Source organism: Setaria viridis, chromosome 2 (genome assembly GCF_005286985.2).
Source record: "Setaria viridis chromosome 2, Setaria_viridis_v4.0, whole genome shotgun sequence".
Taxonomy (NCBI): domain Eukaryota; kingdom Viridiplantae; phylum Streptophyta; class Magnoliopsida; order Poales; family Poaceae; genus Setaria; species Setaria viridis.
In genome coordinates this window covers 27,076,864-27,093,797 of record NC_048264.2, presented here as the reverse complement: position 1 = coordinate 27,093,797, position 16,934 = coordinate 27,076,864, and the positions used below count along the sequence as shown (strand labels likewise).

General features: G+C 54.0%; 1 protein-coding gene across 1 annotated transcript; it reads right to left on the bottom strand.

Moving 5' to 3' along the window:
• Window positions 1-908: 908 nt before the first annotated feature.
• On the bottom strand, window positions 909-1,373 carry LOC117844205 (uncharacterized). Its single transcript, XM_034724960.1, has one exon. The coding sequence runs from the start codon at window positions 1,371-1,373 to the stop codon at window positions 909-911; it is 465 nt and encodes a 154-aa protein (XP_034580851.1).
• Between the last annotated feature and the right edge of the window lie 15,561 nt (window positions 1,374-16,934).

Here is a 16,934-nt window from a genome sequence, read left to right as displayed (position 1 = left end):
GAACTAGTATACGTAAAGAAAACAAATACGAAATACTAATATAGAATAAATAAATAGAAAAGAAAATGAGAAAAGAATCTGGTACTAAATTGCCCTCGGTCACGCGTGATGTGGCAACCAATTCAGTACCGGTTGTAATAACCTTTGCTAATGACACAGATGAGAGACACGAAGGAAGCACTCCTCGAGACGGAAAAAATCAGGGCAATTCAATAACAACTTAGTGGATTTCTTCTAGACGAGGTAGTAAATCCAGCGGGGGAGTTCCATAATGACGGATCAAATCTGCATCACCATCAGGACTCGGGTTCAGAATAGTTGATCCAAATGTTGAACTTCAAGTGTTGATGCAATGTAATATTATTCATAAATACGAAGGCAGGAGATATCTATATATATATATAATATTAGATTAAATGTAATATTAAAACTAGTATACGTAAAGAAAACAAATACGAAATACTAATATAGAATAAATAAATAGAAAAGAAAATGAGAAAAGAAACTGGTACTAAATTGCCTTCGGTCACGCGCGACGTGGCAGCCAATTCAGTACCGGTTGGTATAAAGGTACTAAATGCCCCCCTTTAGCATCGGTTATTTGACACGGTACTAAAGACCCCCCTTTAGCATCGGTTATTTGACACAGGCCCCCCTTTAGTACCGAAGTAACAATACCGGTTATACAATCGGTACTAAAGGGGGTTAGGATCCGGTACTAAAGGCGCCTTCCCTAGCTGTGCAAGCAAATTTCCCAAAAGAAAATGAATTACTACATACAGATCTATCACTTTACACTGCTCAAATAAACTTACACCCCAGTAAAACCAGATGCAATGAGCCCCACGGTCAAAGAATAAAATCTAAACTCCCCAGTAACTCTCCATGCGTGTGTCCGGATCGCTTAATCAGACCGGCTGACGGCGGATCGGGACGCCACCGCGCCTCGCCCTCTGCCGCTGCTCGGAGCGCGCCCGCAGCTCGCACAGCTGCGCCTCCCACACGTCCCTCGGAAACTCAACACCACCACCAGGCCTCGCTGCCGCACCGTCCTCCCCGGTCGCTCTCATCTCCGCGTCGTACCGTACCCTCTGCGCCGGGTCGGAGAGCGTCTCGTACGCTCGCCGCAGCTCGACGAAGAGCTCCGTGGACTGGGCGCGCCGCGACGGCGGGCACACGTCGGGGTGGTAACACAGCGCCAGCCGCCGGTACGCGCGCTTGATCTCCTCCGCGCCCACGGCCGCCGGGTGCTCCAGCGACAGCACCTTGTAGTAGTCCTTCTTGCTGCCCTTCGAGCAGATGGTATCTCTCGCCGACGCCGCCACGGCCTTTACCTTGCAGTGGCTCCTCGGGCCATGTGTATTGGTCTTCATCGCGCATCTCGCCATGGGCATGGTGCTGGTGCTCATGGCAGCCTATTGATCGTCTCGTGTAGCCGGCGACCGAGAGCTAGCAAGCTGCTGTGGGCTGTGGCGATGGCCTGTATTTATGTAGCCGTTGGCCCGGCGGCTAGAGGATCGGTCAGACGAAACAAACGAGGTGGGGCCGTGTTACGCGTTTTGCACGGGTGGCTATTGATGATCGTCGCCATTGTCAGCGAGCTGAGCTGTGGCAGGACGGACCGATCGATGAAATGCAGTTTTACAAAACGGAGTGTACTGTGATGGAGACGGCAACGGCAACGAGCAGGTATGCATTCCGTTCAGATTGGTACAAATTGAGCTGTATGCAGACATGGAAGCGAGGCCGTTCGTGCAGGTCGTGGCAGCTTCCTGTTTGGACGGTCTGCTGGATGCAGAGATTTGCATACATCACGTGATTGCCGATTGATCATATAGAGAGATCACGACGAGAGTGAGAGAGATGTATATACTACAATTATACTCCCTCCAATTTTTTTTACATGTTTGTCTTAAGTTAAAGTTATCCAAATTTTGATCAAATTTATAAGAAAATATAGTAACATCTATAGTACCAAATATATTCATTATCAAAATATATTCTATGGTGAATTCAATGAAAACAAATTTGATGTTGTAGATGTTGTTATATTTTTCTATAAACTTTGTCAAAATTGAACAAATTTGATTTAAGACAAACCTAATGTGACATGTAAAAAAGAACCGTGGGAGCACATCTTTAAACAACGTTGTGCTTCGTCCTCGTGAACATCTCGGCCGGTCTTCCATGTGGACAGAGTTATTTTATTGGGTTCTTGACTTCTTGTATTAGGCCCACTACAAGATCGAGCGACGATCTTTCCTAACAGTTTCTGTTCTGAAGTGACCAACAGCTTGTAGTATTATGTTAGTTATCTATCGTAACTGTTTGTAATATGTTTATTCAATTAATCTTGTTGCCTATCGTAACTGTTTGTAATATATTTATTCAATTAATCTTGTTGCCAATTTGTCGAGACAGTAAGGAAAGACAAAAAAAATGACTTAAAACTATTGGCCGCTCGAGAAAAATGACAAGTACTACTAAAATTGTATACCACACTCGTAAATTACGTGTTGAAAAATATTGAGACTATATAGATGTGCATGATTCTGATGAGCTGCTCGCATTCACATGACATCACGTGTACATCTACCAACAAATAAAAGTACCGACGGAGCACTAGGAACCAGTCGTCTTTGTACGTAATTCTGCAAATATTTTTCCCAGCAAAAAAAGAAGGTGCATAGTTTCAGCCAGTAACCAGACGTACCAAGCTTAACTGTGGTTCTCATTGTCTCACCTGTAGACCAATAACAATATAAAAGAAAATCAAATTAAACTAGAATGTATCCTACTAGGCCACGTTAACCGGCAGCCGGCCGAGCATAAGTTCCTATCTTTTGTAATTAAGTATCCAAAACCATTGTTTGGATGACCTCCATATTCTCAACTGGAATTTCAGGACTTATATGCCAATTTTGGTGTCACTAACTTGAGTTGAATGAAGTGACGATTTCGTGAAGATATGCATATGGTCGTCATGCACATACAGGTATTATTTGATTGTACATATATGCATACGATCTCTCCGTAAGACACTGAATACGTGATACATACATCCAGCTAGCTCAAGAAGTTGAAAATCTATAGCAGCCTCCTGATCGCATCTTTGACTGCCAGGATGAGTACGCCCAGTATGTAAGACAAAGTACATGAAATATTTGACTCAGCTCAGATCATATCATGCCGTAAATAATCCCGTGAGCTTCTTTAGCGTTTCTGGTGTAACAACGAATGGTCTTGCCTCATCCGACTCATCCGAGGATCGGTAGGTGTATATGTGTATTATTCAGAACTTTATCTTGTCTGTTCGTGATCCAAACAGTGCTTATTACGAACAATTGTCTTATTAAAATTTGACAGCACATAGCTGATGCGTACTCATTGAAAAGACTAAACCATGTTGACTAAATCAAAGAACCAAAAGACTAGGAAGGCATGCACGACCAGATATAAAAAAGGCAAGTAAAGATAAACGAATAACAGATGCAACTTTTTGCAAAATGGGCCCTCAGTAAGTAACTGATGCAGCTCTTCTGGCAAAAAAAAAAAAACAAGAAATGCTAAGAAAGTGATCAAGAAGCAATCCGCAAGGGATGGCTGGGCGACGGGAGGGGCGACTCCACCTCCGCCCCTCAAAAGCCCCCGCCGGCAGCCGCTGCCGTTGCCTATCGAGTGGCGGCAGCGGCCCACGATGGTGCTGAAGCCGGCTCCAGTTCGCAGCACATCTCCTCCCCTCTCCTCTCCCTCCAATTTCCCTTCCTCTCTGTTTTGGGCTTGGAGCTCCAATGGCATCCATGGCCATGGTGGCCGGCCGAGGCCCGAGGCCTCCCGGACTAGATCCGGTCCCTACTCTACTGGATCTGGTGTGTCGGCTACGGGATGGAGACGTGGTTGCCGTGCCTACGGTGACGGCAGTGGAGGGTCTCTTGTGCCCCTGTTCAGGTGTGCAAGCTGCCATGCCCGAGCGTGGCACCCGTACTCAATGCTCCACGGTGCTCGGCCTTAGCGTGGGGCAGGTCGTACCCATGTGGAGACGCGGCTATGCAACGAGTGCCGCATCGGATAGCGGTGTGCAGCCACAGTTGTGTTGGAACATGGTTAACACCGCATGGTGGCTTGTCACATTTGCCTAGGCATGGACTGGGCTAGCGCATGGTGGCGGTGGCCGGTGAGGCTGCTGTCCACATGTGCATGTGCCTAGTGGTGTGAGTCGCCGGTGAAAGCTTAGTCATCATGCGATGGAAGCCTGATTCGCTACCTGTGACGACGACACTTGTGGGTGCCGTTCCCCTCCATGGAGGTGTTGTTTTGCGACTCCCACACCATTCTCCATGGTCGCCGGTGCAGTATATGAATGTGGCGGCGGCTACCATGCAATGAAAGCTTCGCGTTCGGAGAGTGTGGGTGTCTCACCTTCGCACGGTCCATTGAGGTCGTCGACTACTCAGTGCCTCCTATATCTTCTGCATCTCTCCATTGTCGGTATACTTCTTGCACTTGGCTGGTATTGGTTATTTCTTGAGGTCATGGTTCGGCGAGTGTCCCCTATTTGGTGCCTCTGCTCCGTCAGCATTCTTCTTGTTGGTGGTACCATCAAATTTTATGCCGGGCATGGTGTTTCTACCTCTTTCGCCATTCCCCTTCGAGGCTTCCTCCCCTTGTACGGCATTGGATGATGGTACGTGGATCCAGGATGTCCTTTGAAAGATGTTACCATTAGCTTCAAGGAAGATCATCGTGTCCGGTGGGCTCTGGTCTATGTGCCTCTCACCACCTTTAGTCCCCCTTCGTTAGGTGGTCCTCAGATGGAGGGTGACAACGAAGAGGCGTAGCTACAAGAGGTGGTGTGGATGTGCAATGGCTATAGCGTATCTGGCGAGTATGTTGTTTCAGTGGCATCTCTAATCAGCGATCGATGATAGTTCTTCAATGATAGTTCTTCAGCTTGTGTCATGACTTGTCTCTAAATTGTATACGTGTCATATTTCTCTTGTTTGTGGTGTCTGGTTGTACTTTTTTTTTGCTAAAGATCTTTGTACTGGCTTTGGCCTACACATAAAAAAATCCGCAAGGGATGATGATTCATCTGCACTGAATCACATGTAGGGAATCAGGTGGCAGAGATGAATGTTGAGGCATCCATGGTGAAGAGGAAAGATGTCAAGAGTAATAAAGCTAATAAGAACATTCCCATAATGAATGAAGAATCATTGGATCAAGAAGAAGAAGCCATCATATCTCCCCAGAACTCCAATAATGAAGACCACAATATAATGCCTCATATCAACAGTCAGCCTAAAGTCTGGAGGCTTAATAAAAATGCTGTGTCATCTTCACTGAAGCTTATATTTTGTTGCTCTTCTATGTTGCCTTGGTTAATGTGTCCCTACTTTTGTCAGTACTAAAATATCTCTCTAAGATGTATTCAGTTTGCTCTGAACCTTCTAATAATTGTGGTTCCTTTAGCTACATATTATTTATGTGGTTATGGCATATCTATCTCCAAATCTTTTTCATATGGAGTTTCCATGTTATTAATTCTAATAAGAAGTGGAATTCAATTCATCACAAAAATGTTGAGGCTAGCTGGGATATAGTTCGTCTACAAGAAACCAAGAAAGAACCCACTTTCATCATAAACTTTTGCCCTCCCGATCTAAATAAATTTGTCTTTCATCCATCAAATGGAGCTTCTTGGGATTCCAATCATTATTTGGAATGGTGTAAAGTTGGATGGTGAACTACTTTTTGAAAACAACTATATATGCCCAATCAGCAGAAATGACTTCTAATCACTTGGGAGCCTCTGGGGTCTTCACAAATACTCCCTTCGTCCCAAATTACAATGCGTTTTGGCTTTTCTAGATACGTAGATTTTGCTATGCATCTAGATATGTGCTATGTCTAGATATGTAGCAAAAATTATGTACCTAGAAACCCAAAACGAATAATAATTTGGGACAGAGGGAGTATTATTTATGCTCATCATATAGATGAGGGAAGGAGGAAGCTTATAGACTGGTTTCAGAATATTAATATGCCAGTTGATATGGATTGGTTGGTCGTGGGAGATTTCAACCTAATGAGAAAACTAGAAGATAGGAATAAGCCTCCCTGAAATACTCAAAGTGTTGTTTAATTTTTTAGACGAATCAGCAGGGGAGTCCCCTACCTTTTTTATATATATGTATAAAAGGGGTTTATGTACAGGCGAATTACATTGGTTTTAAACCCAAAGAAGAAAAGAGGACTACGTTACAGACTACCCAGCCAAAGAATGAACTTATCCTTCATTGTTGCTTTGACTCTTAGAATGACCAGTTTAACCTCTTTTTCAAAAATGTGTCTCCAAGCAGCAAAAGAGAGGCACACTCCATCAAAGGAGCCTCGCAGCGCTGCTCCTCGAGACTTCGTCCTGCCGCTGGTGCCGAAGAAGGCGCTCCGGGTATCGGGTGCCTCCGTGGGGCCAACCGTGACCCCGTCGGGAGCGAGCGGCGGTGTCGTCGGCGAGGCCGCGGTACCCCCGGTGGAGGCGGCCTCTACAGCAGCGACTGAAGAAAAGGTGCCGCAGTCGGGCACGGGGCAGGAGCCGACCCTTGCCCCATCTTCTACACCCGCAGCTGACCCCGCGGAACAAGATGCTGCCTCTGGGGTTCCTCCGTCCAGCGAGGTGATCAACCTTGATGATGAGGCGGAGGAGGAGCCGGTGAGGGAGGCGCTAGTGTCCGAGGTGCCGGTCGCAGGGGCGGCGGTGACGGTAGTGGAGACGACGGCGGTGGCGGAGACGGTGGCGCCGGCCCCGGTGGCGGCGATGGAGACGGCGGCTATGACAGAGACGGTGGTGTCTGCCCCGGTGGCGTCGACAGAGACGGCGGCGGTGGCGGAGATGGTGGCACCTGCCCTGGCGGCAACGATGGAGCAGTGGCGTCGAGGCTGGTCAGAGAGTCCTCGCGTGCCCTCGTCCCGCTTGGTCGTGACCCCAACGCGTGGAGAGGGCCGACCGTGCGCTGGATGTCCCGTGAGGACCCGCAGAGGCCTCGCTTCGTGTTGGACGATGTTGGGGAGCAGGAAAGATGGCAGAAGGTGCAGGGCGGACTCGAAGACATCTGTGCCACCCTTTCTTCCACGATGGGGAAGTTGGATGGCATTGTTGTTCCCGCCGGTCAGGTATGGTGTTCTCTTTGGTGATGATTTTTCTTTCATTTCTCTATCCCTTTTTTCTCCCGACGATTCCTAAGCGTAAATCATTCTGCAGGTCCTCTAGAAATGCAGTTGGGGGAAGTCCGAGTTCCTCCGGCGCGAGCGGGGGGTCTGGGAACGCTTCACCGCGGAGGTGCGGCGGACCGGGGAGCTAACCGGGCAGCTCGCCGCCGCCCAGCAGAATGCCGCCGACCTGCGAGCGTGGGAGTAGGAGGCGCGGGAAGGGTGGAGGACAAGTTCTGGGCGGCTACCGAGAAGGCCTGTCGTGATGCCGAGGAGCTTGCACGGTTGAGGAAGGAGCATGAGGCCCTTCAGAAAACCATCGAGCACATCCGGCATGAGCGACACACGGCTCGGCATGAGCGCGACCTCGAGGTGGGCCAAAAGGCTGAGGCCGAGAAGGTGGCAGCCGACCTTGGGGCGGAGGTTGGTCGACTCCAGTCGCAGGTGCAGGAGCTTCAGTCTGCTGAGAGCCCAATCTAAGGGTAAGGCTTTTGTTGTCCTCTTGCTTGCAGCGTCACGCTGGTTTCTGACTTGGTGGGCTTTTCTGGACAGGCCTTGAGGGCGAGCTCGCCTGGCTGAGGGACGCCGCCGATGCGGAGCACGTCGAGCACGCCAACCTGCGGGACGCCGTTCGCATCGTCTGCGAGGACCTTAGTGTGGTCCAAGAGGAGGGGACGAGCACGCTGGCGGCTCATGTCCTCGGGGCGTACCGGCAGGCCTGTGAGATCGCTCAGGAGGCGCTCCACATCGGCGTGAGGTGGGCCTTCGGCGTCTTCGGCTCTCACTACTCCAACATCAACTTCGACGCAATGAGCGGGGGGTACACCTCCGGCTACTCTGAGGCCGAGCTGGACGAGATCAACGCGTCGGTGCTCAATCCAACAGAGGCCTTGGCGCGTCTCCTGGAGGATGAGGCCATCCCGCCGGAGGACCCGGGGACGAGTTAGCTGTATCGGGCCAAGTTGCCCAAAAATATGTAAATAAGTTAAATAATTTTGAACTTGTTTTTGCGATGGCCACAGAGGCCTTTCTGTCCGTGTGTAATTTTTTGAAAAAGTTTTCGATCCTCTTTCTATTTTTTGGGTTTGGAAAGTTCAGAGTGCAGGTCGGACGCGTCGGGAAGCACCGATGAATGAAGGCACTGTAGCCGCTGGGGCGTAGGTTTCTCGCAGTCTGATCGGTCTTGCCCGAGCGTCGTTCGCGCACTCCTTTCTTTTCACGCCCAAACGTTTAGGAAGAGGGTCGGTTTGGAAAAAGATGGTGTTTTGAGAAGACGCCAAGTGTCTTGGGCCGCAGCCCTTGATAGCCCCCGAGGGATATTCGACCCTGGGGTAGAGCCAGGGTCGGATATCCCTAAGCTTGGGATGAAACTTTAGCGAAGGCAACTCGAAACAGCCCCTTTTTTCACAAACTAAAAGATGATGGAAGTATGTAGGTACAAACTTGGAAGTAATAGCTAAGGGTAGAAACGTCTTAGCTGTTCGATGTCGGGGGTCACTAGCTTGTATGTGCCCGGCCGCAGTACTTGCGCGATGACGAAAGGACCTTCCCACAGAGGGGTCAGCTTATGCCGACCTCTGTTGTCTTGGACAAGGCGAAGCACTAGGTCGCCGATGTTGAAGGCCCGACCCTGCACCTTACGGCTGTGATACCGTCGCAGAGCTTGCTGGTACTTGGCCGAGTGCAGCAGGGTCATGTCTCGCGCTTCGTCGAGTTGGTCTTGCGTGTCCGCGAGGGCTGCCTGGTTCCCTCGTTCGTCGTACGCCCTGACCCTCGGCGACCCATACTCCAGGTCGGTGGGGAGGATTGCCTTGGACCCATAGACCATGAAGAATGGGGTGAAGCCGGTTGCCCTACTGGGGGTTGTCCTCAGGCTCCATAGGACTGCCGGAAGCTCCGCAACCCATCAGCCGCCGAACTTGTTGAGGTGGTCGAAGATCCATGGCTTGAGACCCTGGAGTATAATGCCGTTGGCCCGCTCAACCTGTTTGTTCGTGCAGGGATGCGCTACGGCCGACCAGTCCACTCGGATGTGGCGATCATCGCAGAACTTGAGGAATTTCTTCCCGGTGAAATGCGTGCCGTTGTCCGTGATGATGGAGTTAGGGATTCCGAAGCGATGGATGATGTCGGTGAAGAATTGCACTGCCTCCTCGGACTTGATCTGCGCGATCGGTCGAGCCTCGATCCACTTCGAGAACTTGTCTACGGCGACGAGCTGGTGGGTGAAGCCCCCGGGCGCCTTCTTGAAGGGCCCGACGAGGTCCAGACCCCAGATCGCGAAGGGCCACGTGATAGGGATGGTCTGGAGTGCCTGGGCGGGCAGATGAGTTTGTCGCGTGAAGAATTGGCACCCTTCGCAGGTGCGTACCACGCGGGTGGCGTCGGCAACTGCCGTCGGCCAGTAGAAGCCTTGTCGGAAGGTATTCCCGAATAGAGTTCTTGGTGCGGCGTGGTGGCCGCAGGCTCCGGCGTGGATGTCCTGGAGTAACGCCTTTCCTTGCTCGATCGGGATGCAGCGTTGTAGAATGCCGGTATGGCTCCGCTTGTAGAGCTCCTGGTCGATGATGACGAAGGATTTCGTGCCATGGGCAATCCCTCACGCCTCTGTCTTGTTCGTCGGAAGCGACTCGCGGATGAGGTAGTCGAGGTACGAGGTTCTCCAGTCAGGTAGGGGGTCGGGCCCCTCTGCTGGGTTCATGTCAACTTCCATGACCTCGGGGTTGTAGGGGTCAGCTCCCGAGTCCGGGACAGGCGGCGTGTTGCCGACCTTTCCCGGGTCAGCTCCCGAGTCCAGGACAAGTGGCGCATTGCCGACCTCTCCCAACTCCTCGTAGCGGATCGAGGGCTTATACTGGTCGCTGGTAAAGACGCTATCGAGGACTGGCTTCCGGTCGGACGCCGCCTTTGCTAGCTCGTCAGCTGACTCGTTGAAGTGTCTCGTGATGTGGTTGAGCTCCAGACCATCGAACTTGTCCTCAAGCCGGCGGACTTCATTGCAATACGCCACCATCTTGGGATCGTGGCAGCTCCACTCCTTCATGACTTGCTTGACGACTAGGTGACAGTCGCCTCGGATGTCTAGTCGTCGAATGCCCATTGAGGAGAGCCTCGTACTCAGCGACATTGTTAGACGCGGGAAAATGGAGACGGATCATGTACCTCATGCGTACGCCGAGGGGGGAGACAAAAACCAGGCTCGCTCCGGCGCGGGCTCTCATCAGCAACCCGTCGAAGTACATCGTCCAGTACTCTTGCTTCTCTGGTGCTGATGGCGTCTGGATCTCTGTCCATTCCGCGACAAAGTCGGCGAATACCTGGGACTTGATGGCTATCCGAGAGGCGTAGGTGATGCCCTGGTCCATAAGCTCGAGCGCCCACTTCGTGATCCGTCCTGTGGCGTCCTGATTCTGGATCACTTCACCGAGGGGGAACGATGACACGACCGTTACCGGGTGGGAGGTGAAGTAGTGGCGCAGCTTTCTCTTCGTGATGAGGACTGCGTATATGAGCTTTTGGATTTGGGGGTAGCGGGCCTTGGAGTCGGATAAGACCTCGCTGATGAAGTACACTGGGCGCTGCACCTTGAGGGCATGTCCCTCCTCTTCTCGCTCCACCACCAGAGCAGCGCTAACCACCTGGCTGGTCGCCGCAATGTAGAACAGGAGTGGCTCCCCGTCGGTCGGTGGGACCAGGATTGGGGCCTTTGTCAGGATTTGCTTGAGCCGGTCAAGCGCCTCCTTGGCCTCGGTGGTCCACACGAAGCGGTCGGTCTTCTTCAGAAGCCGGTAGAGGGGGAGTTCTCGTTCGCCGAGGCGTGAGATGAAGTAGCTCAGGACCGCAAGGCATCCCATGACGCGCTGCACTCCCTTCAGGTTTTGGATCGGCCCCATATCGATGATGGCCAATATCTTCTCCGGGTTGGCTTCGATGCCGTGCACGGAGACGATGAAGCCGAGGAGCATGCCCCTAGGGACCCTGAAAATGCATTTTTCGGGGTTGAGTTTGATGCGCCTGTCTCTCAGCCTTTCGAAGGCCAGCTCAAGGTCGGGAATAAGTTGGTCACCTTTCTTGGACTTGACCACGATGTCGTCCACGTAGGCCTCAACGGTTCGCCCGATGAGGTCCCCAAAACACTTGAGCATACATCGCTGGAATGTAGCCCCCACGTTTTTGAGGCCGAACAGCATCGTGACGTAGCAGTAGGGCTCGAAAGGGGTGGTGATGGAGGTCGCGAGCTGGTCGGACTTTTTCATCACGATTTAGTGGTAACCGGAATACGCGTCAAGGAAGCTAAGGGTTTCGCATCCTGCGGTTGAGTCGACTATCTGATCTATGCGTGGCAAAGGAAACGGATCCTTTGGGCACGCCTTGTTGAGACCCGTATAGTCAACACACATTCTCCATTTCCCATTCTTCTTTCGTACAAGAACAGGATTGGCTAACCACTCGGGGTGGTGCACTTCCTTGATGAATCCGACCGCCAAAAGCTTCTGGAGCACCTCACCGATGGCCTTGCGCCTCTCCTCATCGAAGTGGCGCAAGCCTTGTCTCACCGGTTTGGAGCCGGCCTTGATGTTCAAGGAGTGCTCAGTGACTTCTCTCAGGATGCCTGGCATGTCCGAGGGTTTCCACGCAAAAACGTCGCTGTTTGCACGGAGGAAGTCGACGAGCGCGCTTTCCTATTTGGGGGATAGGGTCACGCCTATCCGCACCGTCCTGCCGTCGGAGACGCTGGGGTCGAGAAGGACCTCCTTCACGCGTTCCGTGGCTTTGAAGGAGGTGGAGGATTGCTTGGAGTCGGGCGGGTCCTCGGCGCCCTCCGCAAGTCGGACTGCATGGTCCTCTGAGCAAGTGATGGCCGAGGCGTACTTGCAGCACTCGATATCACACTCATATGCCTTCTAGAAAGACGTGCCGATGGTGATGACCCTGTTGGGCCCCGGCAGCTTGAGCTTGAGGTAGGTGCAGTTGGGGATGGCCATGAACTTGGCGTAGCATGGCCTTCCCCTGATGGCGTGGTAGGTTCCGCGGAAGCCCACCACCTCGAAAGTGAGGGTCTCCTTCCTGAAGTTGGAAGGAGTTCTGAAAGTGACGGGCAGGTCGATCTGCCCGAGGGGCATTGCCCGTTTCCCCGGCACGATGTCGTGGAATGGCACCTCGCTGGGACGGAGACAGGATCGGTCGATCCCCATGGTGTCGAGGGTCTCGGCATAGAGGATGTTGAGGCCACTGCCTCCATCCATGAGCACCTTGGTGAGGCACTTCGTGCCAACGATGGGGTCGACGACGAGAGGGTAGCGTCCCGGCTGCGGGACACGCTCCGGGTGGTCGGACTGGTCAAAGGTTATGGCGGACCTTGACCATTCGAGGAAGGTAGGGGTAGCGGGGTCAGCCGCGTAGACCTCACGGCATTCTAGCTTTCGGCGGCACCTGCAGTCGTAGGCCGCTGGCCCGCCGAAGATCATGAAGCAACTGTCCACGTTGAAGAAGTCGTCTTCCTTCTCTCCGACTTCCTTCTTCTCTTCTTCGGGCTTCCGTCTCCGGTCGCCCTTCACCGGATTGCCCACAAAGTACCTCTTCATGAGGTTGCGATCCTTGTAGGCATGCTTGGCGGGGAACTCATGGTTCGGGCACGGTCCCTCAAGCAACTTGTCAAAGAAGTCGGGGGTGCCATCGGGGGGTGGCTGTCCCCGTTTGCGCTCGGCAACAGCCACGAGGGGAGTCTCACGCCGTTGCTTGTTCTTCTTCTTCTGCTTGCGGTTGGAGGTGCCCTCATCGACGTCATCCTCCCGCTTCGCCTTGCCTTTGGAGTGATCAAAGATTGCCCCAACGGCCTCTTCGCCCGAGGCGAAGCTGGTGGCGATGTTGAGGAGCTCCTCAGTGGTCCGTGGGCCCCTGTGTCCAAGCTCGTGGACTAGGGGCCTGCAAGAGGTTCCCGCCAAGAAGGCTCTGATGACGTTGGCGTCGGCGACGTTGGAGAGCTCGGTGCGTTTCCTGGAGAAGCGCCGGATGTAGTCTCGGAGGAACTCATCCGACCCCTGGCGGCAGCTCCGGAGGTCCCAGGAGTTTTTGGGGTGCATGTACGTACCCTGGAAGTTCTCTACAAAGATTTCCTTCAGGTCGTTCCAGTTCCAGATCCGCCCGACGGAATGTGTTCCAGCCAGGCTTGCGCTGAGTCGGCTAAGAACAGAGGGAGGTTGCAGATGATGAACAGGTCGTCATCCGCTTCACCGGCCTGATAGGCAAGCCAGTAGTCACTAAGCCAAAGCCCGGGGTTCGTCTCCCCGGTGTATTTGGCCATGTTGGTGGGCTACCTAAAATGTGCCGGGAAAGGTGCGTTCGGGATGCGCGCGGAGAAGGCCCTGGGCCCCACTGGGTCGGAGTTCGGGCTCCGGTTTTCTTCGCTATCGTAGTGGCCACCACGGTGTACGTGGTAACCGCGGTCCGCTCCGTCCTCCCTAGCCACGCGGGAGTGCCTCCGCGCGTCCAGGGTGTCACGGGCGTCGCGGACGGGACCAACGCACCGATGCGCAGATAGGGCTCCGCCACCTGCAGGGGGGGTCCGCCGAGCGGGTGCGGCTCGGTTCCCTCCGGGCGGAGGCTGGTGGACAGATTCCCCACGCCTTTCGAGAGGTGCGGTGGGCGCTGCCCTGGTGGGCCTATCGCTCCTCGGGCATTGCTGGCTTGAGGAGTCGTTGGAGTAGGGCCGCTGTGGTGGCGATGTTCTGGCTGGCGCGTGTGAAGAGTTGGGGACAGTCCTCGTCCTCGCAGATGTGCCACTGGACGTCGCATGCCTGTTGACGTGCGTCGCCTTCACTGCGGGGGCGCCCGACCCCCTGATTAGGCACGCGCACCCCTCCGGCAGCTGAGCCTGCTCTGGGACACTAGCAAGGGCTCCGGCTGTAGCTGCGGCGCACGGTGGGGGAGTGCGCTGCCTCCTCTCGCCATCGTCGTCGTTGGACCCCGCAGAGTGCACGTCGGTCATGAAGCACTCACGCGAGGGGTGGTGGCTCCCATTGTCGGAACCGGCGTCGGAGGCCGTTTCCATCACGCCCGCGAACCTGTTGTTCGCGGGTGGCACGACTATGGATCGTGCTAGGAGATGACCATAAGTCACCGCGGCACTGCATAGGCCAAAGAGCCGCCCCTCCAAAGGAAGCTCCGTGGTGCGCGTCCAGCCGCTCACCACCGTTCCGGCGACGGAGCCGGAGGTGATGGGGTGAGCGGGCAGGACAAGGAGAGGAATCAGCTCGATTCCCTCTCCCGTGGCGAGGAAGTCCAGGCTCCCGAAGCGGATGTGGGAGCTGGGAGCGAAGCCGACGTCGTGGTTGGCCATCCAAGGCCGGTGATAATCGTCGTACGCGCAAAGGTCCCCTACCTGGCGCGCCAACTATCGTTGTCAGGAATCACGGGTCAAGACTACGGCAAGTAAATTTGTTTTCTATGCGTGTAAGGCTCGGATGGTTGCACGAGAGGACACGGGGTTTATACTGGTTTGGGCAGAAATAGCCCTACGTCCAGTGTGGGAGGCTGCTCGTGTTACTCGTGCAGGGTTTGTAGTAGGGGTTACAAACGGGCGAGAGAGGGAAGCTGGTCCCAAGTCTCTGTGGGTGTGTACTGATGCTCGTATGGAAGGTTTGTGTCGGGGGGCGTTCGGTTCGCTTGAGAGCCATCCCTGTCTCGGGCCCCCGGTCCTCCTTTTATAGCGTAAGGAGGGCACCAGAGTTACAATCGAGCCAGGAGTAAAGGTGTAACGCCCGTAAAATACACCCAGTTAAATCACCCGCTAAAAACGCTCTCCAAAAATTTTTCCGCCCGCCGAGCTCCGTCAAATCCTTTCTCTTCCGTCGGACCCGCCGTCCTGGCCCCGGCCCGTCAATTCTCCAATTTCCACTCCCCGTATTTTTTTTCGCCGCGTGCCCGTCAAATCCGTCACCACGCGCAGTCGAATCCCGAAATTTCCGCCATCTTTTTCCCCTCCCTTCCCTCTCTTTCCCTTTCTTCTTTCTTTTTCCTCCCCTTTCTTTCCCTTCTCTTTTTCCTTCTCTTTCTTCCTCCCCTCCCTTTTTCCTTTTCTTCTCTCTCTTCTTTTACTCCCCTGGCAGCCCCCCACTTGCGCCAGGCGCCGGGCGCCCCTCCCCACGCGGCACGCGCGCCGAGGCGCGCACGCGCGCTGGGCAGCGCCGCGCCGGGCCGCGCGCCCGCGCGCCCGCGCCGCGCGCGCCCGCGCCGCTGCGCCGCCGCCCCCGCGCCGCGCCCGCCGCCGCCCGCGTCGCCCCGCGCGCCGCGCCCGCGCCCGCCGCGCCATCGAGCCGCCGCGCCGCCGCCGCGCCCACGCCGCGCCCGCGCCGCGCCGAGCCCGTGCCGCGCCACGCCCGCACCGCGTCACGTCGCCCGTACCGCGCCCGCTCGCGCCTTGGCGTTTAGCGCTTGGCTCGGTGCGTCGCGTCGTGTCGCCGGTCACCGGTCGCCGCCCCTGTGGCCTCGTCGACCACGCCGCCACGCCATCCACGAGCTCCACCACTCCGGCACGCCACCGGTCAAAAGTCCGGCCGCCATCATTACCTCGGCCCTCGCCCGCCCGCGCGCCGCCTATAAAAGGAGGGAGCCGAGCCTTCACCTCCACACCCTCACCACGAGCACCTTGCCTTCCTCCACTCCCACCACCAGAACGCCGACGACCATCTTCCTCTCAAGCTCCTGATTGTCTCCAGGAAGAAGAAGGGGTAAATCCCTCTCCTCGCGACCCAACCCACAAATTTCCCTGATTCGCGAACCAGTCCTTCCACCATTCCAAAAATAATTACAGATAGGCCCCTACTCTCACGGTTCAGTCCTAAACCCCGTTTTAAAGCCCCTAATACTCCTTTAACCCGTCATTTCATGCGCCAAACCTCCTCCGATTAACCCCAAACTCGACCACGGCCTCCTCTCATATATTTCCGCCGAGGCATATCGAAATCCCACGAAAATACCCTTCCTACCTATTTTCCGTTCATGTTTCCTGTTCGGAGCTCATCGGGTAAAACCCTTTTTCCTTTTTATTTATTGTGTGCTCGTTTGTGTGTGCCGTAGATCGCGGAGTACCCGAGGAGGAGCGCGAGGAGGAGTTCGACCGCGAGCCCGAGCCCGAGGACCAGTACCGCGAGCAGGAGCTCCCGGAAGGCTTTGAGAACGGCAAGTCCAATCTCACCCTTTGATGCATATTTAATACCCAGTTTTTCAGACACAACCTATTGGCCTGTTTTATAACATGCATATTGTTTTATCGCAAGACATGGTTGGATAGCCACCCCTTGATTGTTATGACTAATCCTTGATTGTCCCATATTTATCTCTAAATATGTGTTGCCCTGTTTGGATGATAAATACTGCTAGAACGCTTAGGAACTCATTATCCAAATTCAAACTTGACTACACCTGTTTACTCGAAAATTAATGTGTGAGTATGTTTAACTGAGGAGTTGGGTTTTCGGGTGTTAAGAGAGGGGTGGATGAGATGGATGGGTGTTTCTTGTGTGGAACTCCGGATTGTTAGGCTCGTACCTCAGTGGTTGAGCGGTGTGGGAGATATCCATCTTGTCATGACTAAGGACCGAGTTGGTGTGTCATCCTGCCTAATTCCCTCATCGTACAACCACTCGACCGTTGTATGGGCAACGGCTTAGCATAAATCCCACTAGCTAAACTGCTAGGCTTCAGGTGTGCTGGTGAGCAACGGG